This window comes from Sceloporus occidentalis, unplaced genomic scaffold, assembly GCF_023333645.1.
Source record: "Sceloporus occidentalis isolate IW3139 unplaced genomic scaffold, rSceOcc1.0.p SCAF_7, whole genome shotgun sequence".
Classification (NCBI taxonomy): domain Eukaryota; kingdom Metazoa; phylum Chordata; class Lepidosauria; order Squamata; family Phrynosomatidae; genus Sceloporus; species Sceloporus occidentalis.
In genome coordinates, this window is record NW_028316987.1 from 88,751,923 (window position 1) to 88,772,250 (window position 20,328).

The window sequence follows — 20,328 nt, forward strand, 5'->3', positions numbered from 1 at the left end:
CAAGGTCATTGCTTGCTCAGCTTCCGTTTGAAGATGGATGATTGAAGTGGGTAGCATCCTTCACTGGTGCCCACACTGACCACACACTTGGCCAGTTTCAATTTAACTGAAATGTTTGCAAGCTCTTTGTTTCTTTGTTGCATTTCCCCTCTGCACTAGGAGGATTCAAGAGGGGGATAGCGAGTGGTAATTAGTGGGGGAGAAGTACAGCAAGGGAGATAGAAGAACTAGGTTTCAAAGGTTGTGAAGGTACTACAGGAGGAGAGCAAAGGACTTTCCTCTGCCATGCCCCAATCACCTTCCATTTTTGTATTTATGTGCAGCTCAGTAGATGTATGCACATGTATGTTCAGATCAGATAGAGCAGGGAAGTACAGATCAATCCCTGTATCCTTCTCTGCTGCCACGAAACAATGCATGTCTCCACTTATATATACAAGGTATGTTGTGCTATTTACTGTCATTACACATTCTTTACTTAGGACATGAATGAAACTGTATGTTTGTAGATATGTAGAGAGATACGAAGTGAGTGTGATGTCGTGGTTTGAGTATTCAATAAATTTATATAAATTTTGAGTTTAATGGGCTGAAAAAAACCCTTCAAAGAATCAACATTGAGGAAATTTCCCAGTGTTTCAGGAACTGCAAAGCAAATATACTGGACCGGGGATGCACTCTATACAACCCTTTACCAGCAAATCTCTTACACACACTCTACTTCTCTTTCTCTCTGTATGTGTGTGCATGCATGTACAGAAATACACATGTACATGCATACAGATACCCTGTGGATGTATCCTGTTTTCTTGGGAACAAATTTCACTTTTCTGGTCATGGTTTCATCTAGTATTAAAGAGAAAACACACCTCACTATTATAGCTTTGTTCAGAACATTCTTCCACAGTGTTTAGTGTAAGAACTGTTTGACAGAAAATAGACTACCTTGGGGCAGAGATGGGATGGTCTCTCCTTTGAAGGTCTTTAGATTGAGGTTGGATGGGACCTTTTCAGGAGTGCTGTATTTGTACATTCTTGAAGGGCAGGGAAATGGACTAATGGCCTTTGAGGCACCTTCCAACTCCTTGATGCTATTGTGAAGTCAAAGGCTTTCATGGCCAGCATCCTTGATGCTATTATTCTGAAAAGCTGCTTGCATCAATTAACTGGAGTCGCACTAGATTCCGTAACCTAAATCTTATTGTTGATTATGAGCTTCTGAAATAATTATAAGTAACTACTATTGAAGACCTGAAAAACTGAAAAATAGTTTCAATAGGTTTTCATATTTAATTATGCAGTTTTAAAAATTATATTGAATAGGTGAGCCTATGTGAATGAGTGATACAAGTGAACAAATGACAAAAGTAAGTTTCATACACTGGGAGCAATGCATAGTTAATACCTTGCAAATTTAACAGCTGTTCTAAAACTCTGGTTTCATAGATTTTGATGCAATCACTGATCCTATAATGAAAGCAAAGATGGTGGCTCTGAAAGGGATCAATAAAGTGATGGCACAGAACAATATGGGAATGCCACCGATGGTCATGAACAGGTAGGCAGATATAATCTTTTATATTAAGATTGCTTATGACATCTTCTCTTAAATAATAATATAAATGTGTATTCTCCTTGTCTTTTGATTGTTCATTCTGATAGGTTTTACTTACATGTTGAGAGTGTTAGTGAAAGAAATGGCACATCATTGAGTAGTCTTTTTTCTTAGCCTGATTTTCTTATCATACAATGTTATATGCAAGAGTGTGTCACTGTGAAGAAAAAGGGTGGGTCTGGGAATGTGAATGGTCTGGAACACAAGGAAACTAATATATGGATGTAGCATCTATGATGAATAAGTAGAATATGCTTGAAATTAACTATAGAAGCTGGTGAAGAACATAGGCATCTAAATAGAGGTGGAAAGCTATGAAAATGACAGAAATGAATGGGACATCAAAATTGCCTTACTTTATTTCAAATTCTTTTGGTCACTTTGTTAATGTAAGTTGTAAAATAAATGCAAAAAAGTTGCTTTTCATTTAGGTTTGCCTTTATGGGCCAGGCAGTGCCAGGAGCACAGACTGGGGAAGGCCAGAATCTAATACAGCAGGCGATTACACAGGTAATGCAATCTGTCATTAAAATTGCACTAAATTAGCTCTCAGATTTTCTTGAGTTGAAGCCTGATCTAAATGATTATGTAGTACAGGCAAGCCTGAATCCATATCCCAAATCATTCATGCACTGACTGGAAAGATTGGAAAGAATCCATTGCTCAGAATCCTTCATGATCTGAAATGCTTCTCTTCCACTGAGATGAGCAGATGATTCTCAGGGTTACCAATAAAGACAACACTCTTCATGGTGGAAAGTTGGGGTGGGGGGCTAATATCTCCATTAGTGAAGCAACAGGCTTTCTGGACTAGAGACATGTGTATAGCACAACTGCATTGGAGGCAGTTCAAAAACTGAAACCTGTTTCTCTGTTCAGATCGGGGCCTCGCTATTGTGGAAAAAGAATTTTCTTAACATATTTCTGCTTTCTGTCCCCCTCCCCCCCTTTTAAGGATGGAAGCCTAACACCTCAGATATCTAGGCCAAATCCTCCAAATTTTGGTCCTGGATTTGTTAGTAAGTATTTCTCTTATAATGTATTGTTATCTTGGGCCTTGATCTATGCATATGTAATTTCAAAATATGTATACACTGTTTATAAGTATATTCAAAGCTTGGCAATTCTCCAGCCTTTAATCATAACATAAATCAATATCTATAGCTTTCTATAACAGCTTATAATAAATATTTATAATAAACTATATATTTTTTCAGTTTATGACAGCTTCTCTTATCAGTCCAACGAATTGCAAACTTGTGATATATTGAAAATTCATGTTAAATTATGGAAGCATTTTAGAATGATAAAAACTGCTTAGATTGCAATAGAATTCCTTAGCCTTACAGATTTGTTTTACATAAATTGAACATACATTATCCATTTCAAAAGTGTCATTATTTATTAAACCAAGAAAAGGGTGATCTTAAATTGTGCATTGAACAAGATACATTTATGCATATTCTTTTGTTATTTTACTTTTTTTAAAAAAAAGTTATTTCTTTCAACTGCTTTTGAAAAGGGGGAAATGCCAATGCATTCAGGGTGGAGGAAGGAGAACTTGTATGAAAGAAGATCCTTTAAAAAAAAAAGACAGCTTGAAACCCAGTTTTTTAAAAGTTCATAATGTAACATAAGCCCTGGAGAAATTTTATGTACCTTGTACAGATCAATCACACACTTGAAAAATGCAGAACTTCCTTTAAAGCTTGAATTCTTAGAACAAATATTGATTCATTGTGTTTCTTCTCAGATGATTCACATAGAAAGCAATATGAAGAATGGCTGCAAGAAACACAGCAGCTTCTTCAAATGCAGCAGAAATTCCTTGAAGAGCAAATTGGTGCACATAGAAAATCAAAAAAAGCACTCTCTGCAAAACAGCGCACTGCAAAGAAAGCTGGCCGGGAATTCCCAGAGGAAGATGCAGAGCAGCTTAAGCATGTAACTGAGCAGCAGAGTATGGTTCAAAAACAGCTTGAACAGGTAAAGATGTGTGAAGAGGGGTATGAGGAGGATTGGCAGCATATTGAAATATCCTGGTGTTGATAATTTCATTTGTATGTCTCACAAAAACAACAGTTTAAATAGTTGAAAGGACATTGAAAATTGAAATTGAAAAACTGAGCTGGAAGGGTCAAACCAGTTTAAATATTTAGGGACATTCTGCATATATTATTGAAGTGAACAATAATTGTCCAGCATCGAATCTATAGTTTTTAGAATAGTGTTTTTGGAGGATGTAGTTATGTGTCATCTCCAGACAATTTCAGAATGCACTGATTAGGTTCATTTCAGCTTGAACTTTGTGTTGGATGCAGAAGACAACTCTGGTCACCCTTGATAGATGTTCTGTGTGAGAAGAGGAGATGATGGGCATGCAGTCTCTCAGTAGCTTGCAGTATCAATAGCCACTGTATTCTGGATTTTGTCTCTGAAGGAGGATTTGGGACTGTCTGGCATACCTTTGGGAGACCAGAATCAAAAGTTGTGCTTGTATGAAACTGCTGGGAGAATTCATCTAGGCTGAGCTTTGAACTATGGATGATACACAACTTCTCTATCTGCTATTCCCAGGAAGCTAATGGAAATCCTTACCAGATATTTGGGGGCAATCAGTCTGAAACATTCAGATGATATGGAGGAACACCATTGGTCAAGATATCTGTAACTGGTTTTAGATACAGTTGCACTGTCCTCACCCCTGAGAATTGCCCTGCACTTCCTACCATGTGTGAGGCCAGAGCATAGTTTGGGTGGCTAGCAGTGACTTTTACCAATTAAGGCCGGCCTGGGGCGAAGTCGAGACATGGCATTCACATGATGCATGTCCTGACTCTACACCCATGGTGTCATGATGCGTGCGCCACTCCACACGGCATTACAGTACTCCTCTGGTCCTGCGTCCACATGACACAGCACCAAAAGGAGTGCCTTAAAGTCACCGCGCCACAGCTATTGTGCCCTTTCCAGAGCGCAAAAAGGAGCTGCTTTTTGTGGCTCTTTTTTGTGCCCTGGAAAGGCCGTGGCCTGAAGTTGTCACAGCCCCGATCCGGCACAGCTGAAGGCGGCTGCAGTCCACCCCTTAAGGGCGGTCTGCACAGTCTCTTAATAGGTTCATCAGCTGTAACACCATCTGGAGGAAGGAGCTCTGGCTTGTCATGATTACATCTAGTCAGTCAGTCAAATTTTATTGCTTTTGGCCAATGGCCGTTACATAAAACAGTGCTACAATAACAACAAAATATATACATATCATATATCTGACATCAATCATATGATTATACAACAATTTACAATTTGCAAATTTTAACATTTAAAAAATTAAAATTATACACACACACACACACACAACTAATATAAAGTTATTAAATATAATTATCACCTTTATAGCTTATGGCCATCTCTTTCTATTTTTTCTTTTTCTTTTTTTGTCTGCTAAAGCATACAGGTCACATATTTGTCCATATCCACTAACAGGTAGAAGACCACTTCTTGTGGACTGTGGCAAGGACTAATTTCAATTATGGGTGTCACAAATCGTTCCCTTGGTTCACTATATAGTGAGCAATGCAATATGTAATGGACAAGGTCCTCTAATTCTAGGTATCCATATATGCATATCTGTTCCTTTATTGGGATGCCCCTATGCCTCCCATGAGATTTAGCCTCAACGGCTCTGTTCTATGACCTACCATCAAGAGCCAGCCAACTGGAATATTGCAAGGACAGGAGTTTCTCAATAATGATTCCACATCTTTTGAAGTTCAACACTTGGAAAATACATATTGCAGATCCATAAGATTGTAAGGGAATAATTTAAAAAATCGGCTGTATTTAGCTTTTTATTTAGCTCACAGTTTATGATTTTGTGGTGGCTTGTTTTTTAGGTGCTATAATTGTTTTAATTTAACTATTTATTGTATTATATTTTTATCTACCTGAGCCATCTTTGGAGGGTATATCCTGAGATGCATGGTATAAATATATTTACAAATAAATGCATAAACAATACATTGCATATCACACACACACACACACACACACACAAAAAAAGAGTTCTACAGCATTGTAAAAAAAAGAACACATCCATTGTGGCATCAGCCTTTATAGAATCCACTTTATTGCACACCTGAAGCATTAGCTTCTGTCAATAACAAGTTCATTCCCTGGATAGCATGGAGGAGTAAACCATTTATACTTGGGTTCTTCTCTGCTTGCCAGCTGATTATGTAGGAGACCAGAGTCCAAAGAAAATGGTAGTTACATGTTTGTTGTGTTTGTATGCAATCCAAATTAAGTCACGCTAAGAGCAGAATGAATGCGTACATCACAGAAATTAATGTTTCTTTGTTATTTAGTTAAAAATTAAATGTGTTTTTTACTACTACTTTTTTGGTGTTGAATATATTTAGGATTTTCATTTTTCCCAGAACTCTGCATGCTGAAAAAAGTGCTGTTATAGGACAACAGTTAATTATTTGTTTACATTGCAGATACGCAAACAACAAAAGGAACATGCGGAGCTCATTGAAGAATATCGGATTAAACAGCAACAATGTGGAATGGGTCCCCATACTATGATGCCAGGCATGCCTTCTCAGGCCCAAGTGGTCCCAGGAGGATCACCACCATCAGTGGGTCCACAGAATTTCCCAGTAGTATCACAACAGCTTCCACACCAGCAGCATACAGTTGTTGTTCCTGGGCAACCCAATCCACCAAGGATGCCAAGCTTACCTGGATGGCAGCCTCCCAACACTGCACAAATGCACATCCCACACAATGCACCGAGGATGCCTCCTCCAATGACACCACTGCCAGTCACTCCTGTGCCACCCACTTCTGTGTCAGCTCCCACCTCCAGTGTGCAGTCAGCAGCCCCACCACGTGTAGAGTTCGATGATAATAACCCATTTAGTGAAAGCTTTCAAGAGCGGGAGCGAAAAGAGCGTTTGCGAGAGCAGCAGGAAAGACAACGAATTCAGCTAATGCAGGAGGTAGACCGGCAGAGAGCTTTACAACAGAGGATGGAGTTGGAGCAACATGGTGCAATGGGTTCAGAATTAAATACCAGAACTTCCTTGTCTCAAATACCATACTTCAATCCTGATCTACCTTGTGATTTCATGCGGCCTTCACAGTCTCTTCAGCAGTCCCCACAGCATCAACAGCAGCAGTTGGGACCCCTTATACAGCAAGGACCTTTGAACTCGCCACCTGCTGCCAACTTCCCACAGTGTAGTGAGCGGCAACCGGTGGGATCATCCTCTTTTGGACCTGATCCAACCTCAGTTACAGATGGAAGCCCCACTTTCCATTCTGTTAAGCAGTCCCTTGGGAGTGCCTCAGGAGCCAACTTTACACAGTGCCAGGTTAGATCTCAGTTTGCTGGTGGTTTGCCTGCAGTTTCTCTAGCAGTTGGCAGTGGTCCCCCCTGTGGCCAGGACACCAGCATGCCTCATGGTTCAAACTTTCCTGGAACAAGTCAGTCACTCATTCAGTTGTATTCTGATATCATCCCAGAGGAGAAAGGCAAGAAGAAAAGAACAAGGAAAAAGAAAAAAGATGATGATGCAGAATCAGTAAACACTCCATCAACACCTCATTCGGATATAACCGCACCACCAACTCCACTTGTTTCAGATACTGTCTCCACCCCAGCAGTTAGCACACCTGGTGAACTTGCACATCATCCAGGGGAAATGGAGGCAGAGGAGCTGCCAGGCTCATCAACTCCAAATGCTGCAGAGAGCAAGTCTTCCTTAGAACTCAAAGGTCAGCTCTCCAATAGTGATTTGCCAGAAAGCAAATTGCCTGAGCAATCAAGCGTGAACCCGGAGACAGACAAGGTCAAGGCAGATGCTTCCACAAGCATTCAGGAAATTAGCCAGGAAAATACAGAAGCCGAACAATGCCCTAGTCAACCTGAGCTTAAGATGGAAAGTCAAAGCAGCATTAAAGTGGAAGAGGATAAAGCTACAAACCAGTCTACCCATTCTTCCCAGAGTCAGGGGCAAGATGCAAGCATCCCGGCAGCAAAAGGGGAATCGGGGAATGAACTCCTAAAACACTTGCTTAAGAACAAAAAATCCACTTCTCTTATCAGTCCAAAGTCAGATAGCACCTTCCCCTCAGAAGAAAGTGCTGAAGAGCACAAATTTGTAGAAAAACGGGACCTGGCTGAAGGTGGTATGGTAAGCATTTTTTTAAAATATGTATGCATTAGCATATAGATTCAGTACTAGTAATTGTATAGCATTTTGAATTTATTGTAGTGATAAAGAGGCCAGCACCTAAGGGTAAGCCTTCTTTATAAAAGCATAGTGTTTGGCTTGTATTTAGCAAGAGCTTTTACTTTCTCCGTGGGTCACCACATAAAGCAGGAAACAAAGAAGCAAAACCCCTTTTACTCTCTTTAGCAATCTTGAAAACCTAGTTCTAGCAACCCACACTTTTTGCTGAGTAACAGCCAGGGGCAAAGCTACAGGAAGGGTTTCTTTTTTGTTTCTTAGATAAGAATTCTGCCCTTCTCAAGAAATTATCCTTCAGTCTCAATTTCTGGTGGGACACTGCAAATCATTCACACCTAGAACTCTTATATTTGCTGTGTTCACATTCCCTTGGTAACTTTGTCTGCCTCTTCTCAATGGATGCCTAAACTGTATTTGTAAAAGCCCAACTGAAGTTTTAAGTTATCAAAAAACTAGAAATTTGAGGACTAAGATGAAAATTTCATAGTGGGGGCAAAAATCTTACTGATGGAGCAATTGGCTCAATGTACCCACCTGTCACCACATCCTGGCAACAGCTGTTTCCATTTCACCAACATCACTGTATTTTTATACAGTTTTAGGTTCTGCCACTCATATATAATATGATATGGGGGCTGCTAAAATTAGGCACAGTGCATTTTTCATTGTATTTTAAAGTTGTTGAAATGGTGTTGTTAAGATTACACTCTTGTGCACAGTAATGGGGAAATAGGTCTCAGTTAAAACTGACTTATAAGTAGCCATGTATAGGATTGTGCTGTAAGAATGTTTTCACATTAACAAGCACATAACAGTGGTTGAAATTGTTGAAATCACTGTCCGTCTAGGCTAAATTGTTTACAGTTGTAGCCAGCTATATATTTCTAAAAACTCATAACCCAAGCATAAAAGTGATTTCACCTTTTATTCTTTCTGCCAGAAACAATAAGCAGTGAGAAACAAACAATAAGTATAAGAGAAATACACATTCAGGTTTCAGCATTATTTATAAGCCATTTTTTTAAAAAAAAATTGCAGACTTGCATTTGCCAGGTTTTTCCCCCATTTATTGGGTCAGTTTGGAAGTTGTTATAAACAATATTTTATGATGATGGGATGAATTAAAGAGGAGATTGTTTTTGATGAACTGGAGTCTAGAGTAAGATTCAAGTAGATAATATTCACTATGATTTGACTAAAACAAGCAAGCTTCATAACATATGCTCTGATCATTGTTGAGATAAACCACAGTTTTTTAGGTACGAATAAAATGACAAGATTTGATCAATTGAAAATGAATGTGAAAGTTTCCCAGACTCCTCGCAGGAGGAGGGATTTAAAAAAAAAGCAAAGGCTTATGGAGACTTCTTGTTGCACTCTAAACCAGAACTGGGTAAAGTCCATCCCAGGACCTGCAAGGAAGCTTCCAGCTATCACTGCATTTGGGGAGGAAATTGTTTTACTTTTGTGTTCAGAAAAGGGCCCTCTTGGACCAAAATCTTTCTCTGCATTTTGAGCTTCAAAGTTTTTAAAATTTTAAAAATGAAATAGTTAGGAGAGGGGCACAGCAGGGGCACAACCCTCCAGTGTCTAAGGGCATGTGTAGCTCTTGGATCTCAAGTAGTTTCCTTCCCTTGTTTTAAACCATTGCTTATTGTGATAGGTGAACTAACCCACTGGGTGACTTTGAAAGAATCATACACTCTTAGCCCCAGAAGAACCCTTTGATAGGGCCTCCTTGGGATTGCCATAGATTGGAAATGACTTGAAAGACAACAACAGCAACAAAGTTTTCTAAGGGTTAATAATCCTTTATCTGTGTAGCAGTTGGGTCAACATCAAATTTAGATGTGTGCAGAGGCTAAATTTAGATTATACAGCCAGGTATACATTTGGAATTTCCTTTGAAGTGTTGGATATTTCACCCAGATAGAAGAATACTGTACAGTGTTCCCTTCCCTTACAATTCTGGATCCCCCTCCCACGTAAGGGAAATTCGGCATATGCTCGAGCCCCATTAAATACAATGGGGCTTGTTCCCGTGGCGGTGTGTGGTGGCACGCAGCATGTGCGCCATGGGCATGTGCTGGAAGCCGCGTAAGGCTATTGCTATGCTATTTATCTTACAGAATTGGTTTTTTTTAAAAACTGGGTGATCTGAACTGATAAATCTATCTAATTTTTTTCCATAAGCAACCAGTAGGAAATCAGTTGCAGGGTACATTTGGGTGTGGCAACAACCAAATTCGGAGAACAGATTCAGGACTTGAAATGAAAAAACAGCGAAACAAAAGAACTCAGAGGACAGGGGAGAAGGCAGCACCTCGGACCAAGAGGAGGAAAAAGGAGGAAGAGGAGAAGCAAGCTATTTACCCTAGCACAGAAACTTTTATGCAGTTAAAGCAGGTGAGCACTCAGGAGAAAAAGGGCACTTCTCACAGAAAAGTATGAAAACCAACTGAGAGACTTCAGCTATGTTTTTGGGTCCCTTGTTTGAACATCATGGTCACATACAATGCCACTACATTTTTGTTTTTTGGTCATGTTTGTTTCTTTAGTGTAATATAAATGTAGAAATAAATGTATGTGAATTTTAAAGTACCTCCAATTGACATCTTGTATTGGTAGTAAAATGTGATGATGCTGACATAGGTGGTCCTGCCGTGTAATGTCTCTGTGTTAGACCTTGATAATACAAGATGTCTCCATATATTTTTAATTGTAATGTTACATTGCAAAATTATGATTAGAAGCCTCCAAAAGGTGCTAAGGGAGTGTGAGGTGCACCTCTTTATTGTTTCAAAATGGGTGAGTGAGTTAGCACAGTCTGGATGACATCATGCCCTGACATCATGGGCCAGTATTTGTCTTCAAAAGAATAGTACATAATGTTGATTCTCAATTGAACACCAACAATGGAAATGCCCTATCTCTGTCTGCATTCCAAGGGTGCTTGTAGGAAGTATCAGGAATTAGAGCACTCAGATTATTGCGATTCCAGAATAATTTGCTTTTCTGGACAGAATTAGGTTTTAGGAGGGTCAGGGCAACTAGATACAAGGGAAAGTTTTGCAAGAGAAGGGAAGGAAAAATCTATTAGAAAGAAGAAAGGTGTTTAAAGGGAACAAGAAGCAGTAGGCATTAAGAATTTGGAGATGAAATGGGAAATCTAGGATCATTGTAGCGGAGCAATAGTATATCTAATTCTTATTAGAGCTGCAAAGAATGTGTGTGCCCAGTGGCATCACAGGGTGTGTGGTGGTGCAGACTGTACTGGGTGATACCCCAGAGGGGACTATCACCTGTTGTAGTGAGGTGGGGAGTGGCTGAATTCCAGGTCCTGCACAGCCACAGCTACACAGGACTCAGAAGGCCAGGGGTGGGTGGGCTGACAGCTGCCTTCTGGGTCCCATTCGACCACAGGTACACAGGATTCAGAGGGCCAGGGGGTGGCAGTAGGGTCGAGTGCACCCCCAACCTCACTGCCATGGTGCCATTCTATGCACCACGGCAGTAAAGTGGGGAGAGTGTCCTTTTGGACCTGACCTCGGAAGCCCTGCCCCTCTGCACTGGGTGACACCCTGGGCGTGGAACAAACTCCCTCGAAGTGTAGTGGAGGCTCCCTCCTTGGAGGCCTTCAAATGGAAGCTGGATGGCCATCTGTCGGCGATGCTTTGATCTGGATTTCCTGCATGGCAGGGGGTTGGACTGGATGGCCCTTGCGGTCTCTTCCAACTCTATGATTCTATGAGTACCTAGTTTACATACCATTTCTCATTAAGAAGGAGGTCATTTAAAAATTGCAGTAGTCATGTTCTGAGAGCCATTTGTCACTGACAGTGTTCATTTATTAGAGAGCAACATCTGTAAGTTAAGATATATTAGTAGCAACTGTTTACCTGAAAAGAAAAATCCATTGTTGGATATAAGCCAATACCTCACGTGTTTTTGCAGTTAGATACTTTACAGGGCTTTCTTAATGCTACTGTAGAATAGATGATAAAAAAGTGAGGTTCTTGTGGTAAGAATAATCTTAATGTGGAAATCTGCAGTTCATTTCTGATTAGTTTTGCAAGTGTGATACTAACTACTGATCTTCTTCTACAGCAACTCTCTTTGCTGCCTCTAATGGAGCCAATAATTGGAGTGAGTTTTGCCCACTTTCTTCCTTATGGCAGTGGTCATCTGAATAGTGGAAGTCGTCTTATGGGAAGCTTTGGTAGTGCCACGCTTGATGGGGTATCAGATTACTATTCCCAGCTAATCTACAAGGTGTATTTCTTTTCTACATAGATTTTCCAAAAATTCTATAAGAAGCAACAACAGTAACTATTACCATGCTATACCTAAAAAGATGATTTTGTTTTCTTTCACTGTCATCTTAGCTCTGTGCTTATCTTCCCACTTTGACAGAAAATAGTAGCACCAATTAAAGCCACTTTTCATATTATAAATATTTGACAATTCTTATTAACAGTCCTTACAGATTGACAAAACAGTGAAAGGTCTAATCTTAGCTGTTAGATTAAAAATCTAAAAATCCTACATTCACAATTTAGTACAGATGTGAAATAATTTTAAGCAGTATAGCACCAATTAATTAGAGAAATGTGACTGTCTTTGATCACACATAACTAGTTGTGTACTAAGATTGTTTTTGTCAAATACCCTTCTGTGGGTGTCCCATCTTCTAGAGTTAGGCAAATAGTGGGAAAATATTTTTGACTGTGAGAACTGTGCTCCAGTTTAGTGTCTATTCTTAAATCCTTCCAGTGCTGGCTAAAGACTGGGCCTTTATTCTCTCACACCTCTTTAAAATGTTCAACTGAATTTTATTCTTCTCCACTGTTGCTACTTGAGTTTATATTCCTCTAGTATTTTAATTTTGATATTCTGGGTGAGATATTTTATTCCACTCAGGGAATATTTGCTAAAGGAGGAATATTAATTTCCTAAATAAATACCAAGTACTTCGCATTCTGAATGAAGGAACTGTAGATGAGATTAATTCCTGAATTCCTTCATGTCACTAATTCCTGCATTCCTTCATGACTGCAGCAGGTAAAATTTGGATCAGCAATTTGTTTTCATTCTTTCATTCATCCACTAATTTACTATGGCGGGGTACAGACCGCCGATTTGCGGCGGTCTGCCGCCGCCGCCAGTAGGTCCGCGGGGGAGCCGGAGCCTTCAGACGGCCCGACTCCCGCGCGGACCGAAAAAAGAAGCTCCAAAATGGAGCTTCTTTTCAAGTCGCGTTTGCGACGTAGCGAGGCGCCAGGGGCGCGCTCGCTACGTCAGAAGCGGCGCGACACGTTTGGACGCTGTGCGTCCAGTACGTAAAGATGGCGGCGCCCATGTGGAAGGGGCGCCGCCATCTTGTACGTATTCTATACGTACTAGGGTTAGGGGGGTGCGGAAGCACCGCCCCTTCCTAACCCTAGTACGTATAGAAGACGTACTAAATGGCGGTGTGTATCCCGCCTATATTTTAATCTTGCTGTTCCTTCATGGAACTTGCTTGTTTCTCCCTCCTGCCTTTATGTTTTCAAGAGCTGAAAGTTTAGACTGGACCATGGCCAGTAAGTCTCATAGCCAAAGGGAAATTTGAATTAGAGCTTTCCCATCTCTTCTCCAATTCCACTGCTTGGCTATTTTGGTAAGACAATGGATCCGCCTTATTTTGCCCATCTAAATTGGCCTAGTTACAATACTGTTGCCATAAATGCTATCCCCTCATTTGTCTCTAGTGTGGGCAACTAATGGCCTTGGGCTAGAGAGTCAAATATAGTCCAAAGCCAGTCAATTACGTATTTCTTATTTTTTGGTAAGCAGGTTTATTGCTTTCACACGTATAATAGGCCATTTTAAAGACTATAACCACCCACATCAAAAAACCATGTTGTCTCACATAGCACATTGAAGATTTATGACCAGGGTTACAATGTTCATCTTTATCATATTCCACTCTATTCCACTCCCACAACTGTGCAACTATGCTTAAAAACCTGTGGCTTCAGTATCACTCTCTCTGGGCATCTAAAGAAGCCTATTGATGTCCATAAAAGCTCATGCTAAAATAGATCAGTCTTAAAGATGCTGCTAGATTCCTCTCTGCATTTTTTTTCCTTTTTGTGCAGTGACAAACTAATATGCCTATTTATTTGAAATTATTTCTGAAATGTATTTAAATCATTGCCTTTTGTGGTGATCAACAGTAGAAGTATACAGATAATAATTATTCAGAATAGAAATACATAGGCTGATATCCTTCAGACAGAACTCAGTTTTCTCCCCACATGCAGAATCCACCTGTCTCCAGGCACATCCATATACAGTTATTTAGTGGCCAGGGGAAGGCAGAGCTTGGCTATACAGTGTTCACTTCAGTATTTATAACTGTATACACAATATCATCCTCGAAAACCTCTGGAGAATGCCTGGAAGGTCCTAGAGGATGAAATTGTCTTGTGTCTAGCTATAAGAAGATAGTCAAATGCTATGTTCTGCCCTGTCCCTCTGCTGGCCACTAAACGGTCATGGAGGATGCCCAGAGACAGGCAGGCTCATTGGTCAGGGAATTATTGCAAGAGGGAAATAGTGAATACTTCCCTCCACAACAATCATAAAAAGGAGTATAAAAGCCTACACTGGACTGATACCTCTGTTTGGGCCCGAACAGACAGGGCAAAATAAAGCTGCTTCGAGTCACTTTGGAGGTATTCTGTTTAAATGACACAGGCATCTTAAGAGGCCAGAAGCTATACCAAAGCTGCACTCCAGTTCTTAGGACTGGAGCGTGGCTTTAGCATGGCTTCCGGCCTTTTAGGGTGCATGCATCATTTAAACAGCATACCTCCAGAGTTACCCAAAGCAGCTTTATTTTGGCCTGTCTGTTTGGGCCCTTTGTGACCAAACAGAATGCCAGCCATGATATTAATGTTTTACTGCCTAGGTATACATGCACTTTGCCCTCCTCTCCTTCCATTGTCAAACTAGTTTGTGAATTTTATAGCACTTAAGTATTACCTTGGGAAAGTGCTCAGAGATCAGCACTGGTGCAACCAATAGAAGTGGTAATTAAAAATGCCCCTCCTGCTGCAATGCCTAGAGCAGCTTTGAATGGGTAATTGTATAAGGATGTATGCACATCTATTTAAATTGCCCTAAGAGCACTAGATCCTTTCTTATCTGGGAAGCTAAGCAGAGTCAGTTCTGATTAGTACTTGCATGGGAGACCAGCAACAAATAGCAGGTGCTGTAGGCTATATTTCAGAGGAAGGAACTGGCTAAATCACCTCAGTATTCCCTTCCTTTAAAAAAGGAATGGATTTCCCCCCACAAAGTATTCCTTTCCTTAAAAAAAAATGAAATTCATGGGGTTGCTATAAGTCAACAGACAACCTGAAGCCACATACACACACATGTACATTTGGTTACTGGCAGAAAGCTTTATTCAGCCCCATCCTCTAATACACAGCAGTACCCAGACAGTTTATCTTAATGTTTGACTTTGAATAGTGGACACTTCCCTTGTAGTAAGTTTAAATTATCTTTCCTTAAACTCTCATAGAGCTAATTCTGAGACTGAAAGCCAAAGTATTTTATTTATTCAACCATTCAACATGGACCTCTAACTTCTAATATAACCTGACAACCATGGTTTGCATTTGCCATGAAAACATTACAAACTGTAATTTACATGTCTACTAAAATATTAGCATGTCTACATGTGGAGTAGAGACGTGGGAGAGCAGAATGTAAACCTGAGGCTCATTCCTGGAATTTTGTCTAGAACACACCAATGTGCCTTGTAGAACAATAGTTACATTGAAATAACTTCAATATATGCATTCTGACAGATCCTTTTTAAAGTTGGTTACATGGCCTGTAATTAAACATATATCTATCGAATAAAATGGCTTTAAACTTACTTAAAATCTTTCCTCTCATGCAGCAGAATAACCTCAGCAACCCTCCCACACCTCCAGCCTCCCTCCCTCCCACACCTCCACCTGTAACTTGCCAAAAAATGGTAAACGGATTTGCAACCACTGAAGAACTTGCTACAAAGGCTGGGATGCTGGGTGGTCATGATGGTAAGTTGTTACTCATATGTTAGAGTATGAATTTACAATGAAATTTGAAGTTACATGTATAAATTTGTATTCTACGTTACAGCAGAACACTTTGAAACTGAACATATTCCATATTTATATTAAGTTACTATGACAAGCCCAATATAGATAGCTGTGTTGGCCCTAGAATTCTATGTATCTAGACATGTCTACAAGTTTTGAAAGTTATTGTGATATGGTTGTACACAGTTTCTATACACTGTCATTCTTACACATCAAAGCCTAGCAGCTTTAAGATCCTGTTCTTGGAGAGTTGAGTATGGTCAGTAGCTTGTAAGTTCCTTCATTGCCAGTGCCATCCTCTCTTTAAAACAATATTGCCGAAACGCAAGTAAAAGGTTAGGAATATTAATATTCTGCTATCTTTTCTTTGTATTAGGAATGCTGCAGATTTCCAGCATTTAAATTCAATGCCAAAAAAAAAAAAAAAAAAGAATTAGTGGAAGTTAGGATACATTTCTGGCTTGGGCTTTGTTTTGGGGGTTTGGACATAAATATCAGTAAAGAGTTAAGTGAGTTGTTTACTTAACAGTTGTTTGTTCTTGCTGCATTTCAGTTACCAAAGCTCTGGGACCGAAGCAGTTTCAGCTGCCTTTCAAACCACAGGATGATCTCTTAGCTAGAGCCATGGCTCAAGGCCCTAAAAGTGTGGATGTTCCTGCTTCTCTTCCAACTCCACCACATAACAATCACGAAGAGCTACGGTAAGTGTCTTCTCTAAACCTTTAACCTTTATATTGGCTACCAGCTGTTCAGAGGCTTCCTGATTCCATTTAACTGCTGTTCCCAGTAGTATTTAGACCAGCCAAATGAATAATTTGTTAATTAATTGTTTGTTATAGTGTTAATTGTTAATGAATAATTTGTGCATCACATCTAGGCAAATTAGCCATAAACTACACAGATTGCTTCATATAACTTGGACTTACAAGCTGATCCGGAAGGACATTGTGCCTAATATTTGAGACTGAGAATAATTTGTTGTTGTTTTTCATCTATATAAGGTAGTTTTTAGTTTTTGTTGGAATAGCTCCAAAATCAAATCTGTTTAAAATATTTTGAAGGAAATCTCTCCTTTCCACTAGCCACGGGAGTATGACCCACTTCTTGAAACCAGGCTAAGCAGTTGTTGTTTTTCCTGGTAATAGAGACTGGGATTTAGAAATGACAGTCAAACACTCTAAACACATGGACCAGTGAATTTTTGATAGTTCCATATGAACTTTGTGTACATCATTCTTTGTTTCTCTTGCTGTAAAAAACCTGAGTGTATGTGATGCTGAAATGAATTAAACTTTTTTTTCCAAACTGATGTCACGTTTTTGAGTTACTGAACCTCCACATTACCTATCTCTCTAAAAATAGCAATGCCAATACCTGGTTTTCTTTTCCTTCCCAGGGTTCAGGATCCTTGTGATGACAGAGACACTCCTGATAGCTTTGTTCCCTCTTCCTCTCCTGAGAGTGTAATGGGCATGGAAATAAGCAGATACCCTGATCTGACAGCAGTGAAGGAAGAGATGCCAGAGCCAGTTCCATCCCCCATCATTCCAATCCTACCTGCTAGTACTGGAAAGGGTAATGCCACAAATAGGTTCTAACCAGTTATACTGTGTTCTCTGCCTTCATTATTATGTATCTTAGCTGCACAGATGCTTAATTTCTTGTTTCTCTCCAAATTAAGGTACAGAAGCAAAACAGAATTATATCAAAACAGAGCCTGGTCCTGGCTTCTTTGGCTCTCAGATTGGATCTTCGCAAAATGGCCCAAAATCTGGCTTTGTATCCATAGCAATTACTTTACATCCCGCCGCTGCAGAGGTAAGCAGGGCAATGTATGGAAAGGCACATGTAAAGTATAGCAATTCTGTCTCTAGCCTTTGATGTCCTGTTGATTTAATAGTTATTAATTTTCTTTGTGCTGCAGTGCTACAGTTGTTGTGAGATCTGGTAATTGGTCTCAAAGCCATTTCATTAAACTGTAGCATTGAACTGAAATACTCCCCATAGGCTTTTTTGAAGTAAAAGGGCTTTTAAAAATGGGTCAGTTTTTTAAAATCCCTGTTTTGGTTGCTTCTTTAGCATCCTGTTTATTGCTATCACTTTTATGGCACGTGGGATACCACTGAGAAAAACTGAGGTGGAAGGTTGCTGAGATTATTCCAAGCCGGTTAGAGATTGTATAGGATGATGCTATGCTGTAACCTAGTCAGAGGGGTTGCGTGGTGGTGTCATCTAGCCAAATTAGAACAAGCCCAAGAAATGCAACCTTCAGTCTGATTCAGCTTCCTGATGATGCCCTATAGAAATTGATAAGCTGTACCTTTGCCCTGTTTTACACACTTCCTGTCACCTGTCACCAGTACGGGTACCGTAAATGCATGATCAGTTGGGAGGTGTTGCAGTACATACACTCATTCATCCTATTTAATTTTCTTTGTAAAACAGAAATGGTGTGCACATTTTTTTTTTACTTTTCCCACCTTAGAATATTGGCAGTGTGATGGCTGCATTTTCCAGTCTTCTGCATGTCCGGATTCCAAATAGTTATGAGGTTAGCAGTACGTCAGATGGTCCATGCTCCATGGGAATGGTAAACTCTCACAAACCAAATCCAACCTTTGAATACAGACAGCACTTATTACTACATGATCCTCAGGCTATAGGCACTCCTGGACTAACAGGGCCTTACGGATTCAAACAACATAGCATGTCATTTCCACCAAGTGGCAATGGTGAGTCAGCATACACCCTTTTAACTTTCACAAATTATCTTTTTTTAAAAAAAAATCTTTAATTGACATTTGGATTTGTGTTTAGAAAATAAGCAAGTTTCTTTTTATTTTGTTTGATGGGTTGGATGCAGAGAGATTCTTATTGAGAAGAAAGTAACTCTTTATGTGTAGAAGGCAGCTGGAGCCAGCATGTCCCCCCCCCCCCCCTTATCACTCATTTATTTTCCTCAGTTTTAGAACACCTAGAGTTTTATCAGTTGTTTTGCACGTTAGTTGTTAATAAAATTATGCTCTATAATGGAGGAAGGAGATGAGAGCAAGCCATAATTTGAAAGGACAGGTACAACCAGTAAACTGTTACATAAATGATACACATTTTCACAAACTTGTATCCTTGTATTAAGTTTTGGCAGGCTATAAAGCACACAATCCAGGTGTCATAGACGGTCCGGCGTTGAGGCCACAGTGGTGTTCTCATTGTAAAGTAGTCATTCTGGGCAGTGGAGTACGGAAATCTTTCCGAGATCTACCTTTGCTGAAGCAGGTACTACTGTAAAGATTGCAGCCATTTTTTTAAAATGTAGCTTTTGTTCAAATGAGTTGAGTGTTCTTATCATCAAACTTCCCAATCAGTTCATTAATTGTCATCAGTCATTATTATATAAATTCATTGTATGCTGGTTGAAATTTCTTAAATTCATTTGAGTTGTTAAATTTATTGCATTAAACCCCATTAAGTTAAGCCCTGTATTAATGCTTTGTGGTGTTCCTAAACAGCTTCGTTGAGTTCCCTTATACAAAATAAATACATATTGCAACCCTTTACTCGCCAATTGTCTGATTAAAGTTTGAATTTCAGTTGTGCTGAGATGAATTCCTCATTCCATGCTTCAATTGTGCTTCAACAAGTGGTAATGCATGGATACAAGATTTTATTTACAAAATGACCAAAGAGCCCCCCATAAAGCAGAATATTTTTCTCAGGCAAATTGTACATCTCCTATATGTTGGGGCCATAGAACAAGTTTTCATTCACAGTGATTGTTGTTGCTGTGTATCTTTAAGTCATCCCTAACTTATGGTGACCCTAAAGTGAACCCATCATATGGTTTCCTTGGCAGAATTTGTACAGAGGGGGGGTTGCCTTTATCTTCTCTGAGACTGAGAGAGTGTGACTTGCTCAAGGCCACCCACTGGGTCTTCATGGCCCTGGTCTCCCAGTGTTCTAATACAGCACTCAGACACCTACAATATGCTGGCTCTCGTATTTACAGAGATACAAACATATATACAGTACTTCATCTTTTTTTAACATGGTACCCAAGTGGAGTGGGTCATACAGACCAGTGCTGGACCTGAATTGATTTGTAAAATGTTAACAAGTCAAGATAGAGAAGCCTGCAAAACTTCAAAGAAGATTTCCAAGTGAATTATTAGGTGGCATCAGTAGATTTATGGGAAGCCTATCTTCATATTCCTGTGGCCACAGAATTCAGGAAATATAAGTCTGGACTTCAAAAAACAATTGCTACCAGTTCAGAGCACTCTCTTTTGGTCTGGCTCATTGGTTCCAATGAGCAATTGCA

The 20,328-nt window shown here is 39.8% G+C and overlaps 1 protein-coding gene across 4 annotated transcripts in view; it reads left to right on the forward strand.

Moving 5' to 3' along the window:
- Nucleotides 1–20,328, forward strand: part of KMT2C (lysine methyltransferase 2C) — a 192,561-nt gene that overhangs the window by 158,268 nt on the left and 13,965 nt on the right. For 3 of the 4 annotated variants that reach the window (XM_089533592.1, XM_089533593.1, XM_089533594.1), the window contains 13 exons: nt 1,447–1,558; nt 2,047–2,125; nt 2,571–2,634; nt 3,369–3,601; nt 6,112–7,812; nt 10,063–10,275; nt 11,977–12,141; nt 15,827–15,968; nt 16,564–16,711; nt 17,407–17,585; nt 17,692–17,828; nt 18,496–18,742; nt 19,147–19,286. In XM_089533592.1, the coding sequence (XP_089389718.1) occupies nt 1,447–1,558; nt 2,047–2,125; nt 2,571–2,634; nt 3,369–3,601; nt 6,112–7,812; nt 10,063–10,275; nt 11,977–12,141; nt 15,827–15,968; nt 16,564–16,711; nt 17,407–17,585; nt 17,692–17,828; nt 18,496–18,742; nt 19,147–19,286 (3,560 nt within the window). The remainder of the gene's footprint in view (nt 1–1,446; nt 1,559–2,046; nt 2,126–2,570; nt 2,635–3,368; nt 3,602–6,111; nt 7,813–10,062; nt 10,276–11,976; nt 12,142–15,826; nt 15,969–16,563; nt 16,712–17,406; nt 17,586–17,691; nt 17,829–18,495; nt 18,743–19,146; nt 19,287–20,328) is intronic. The other variant, XM_089533595.1, reaches the window with a different exon arrangement.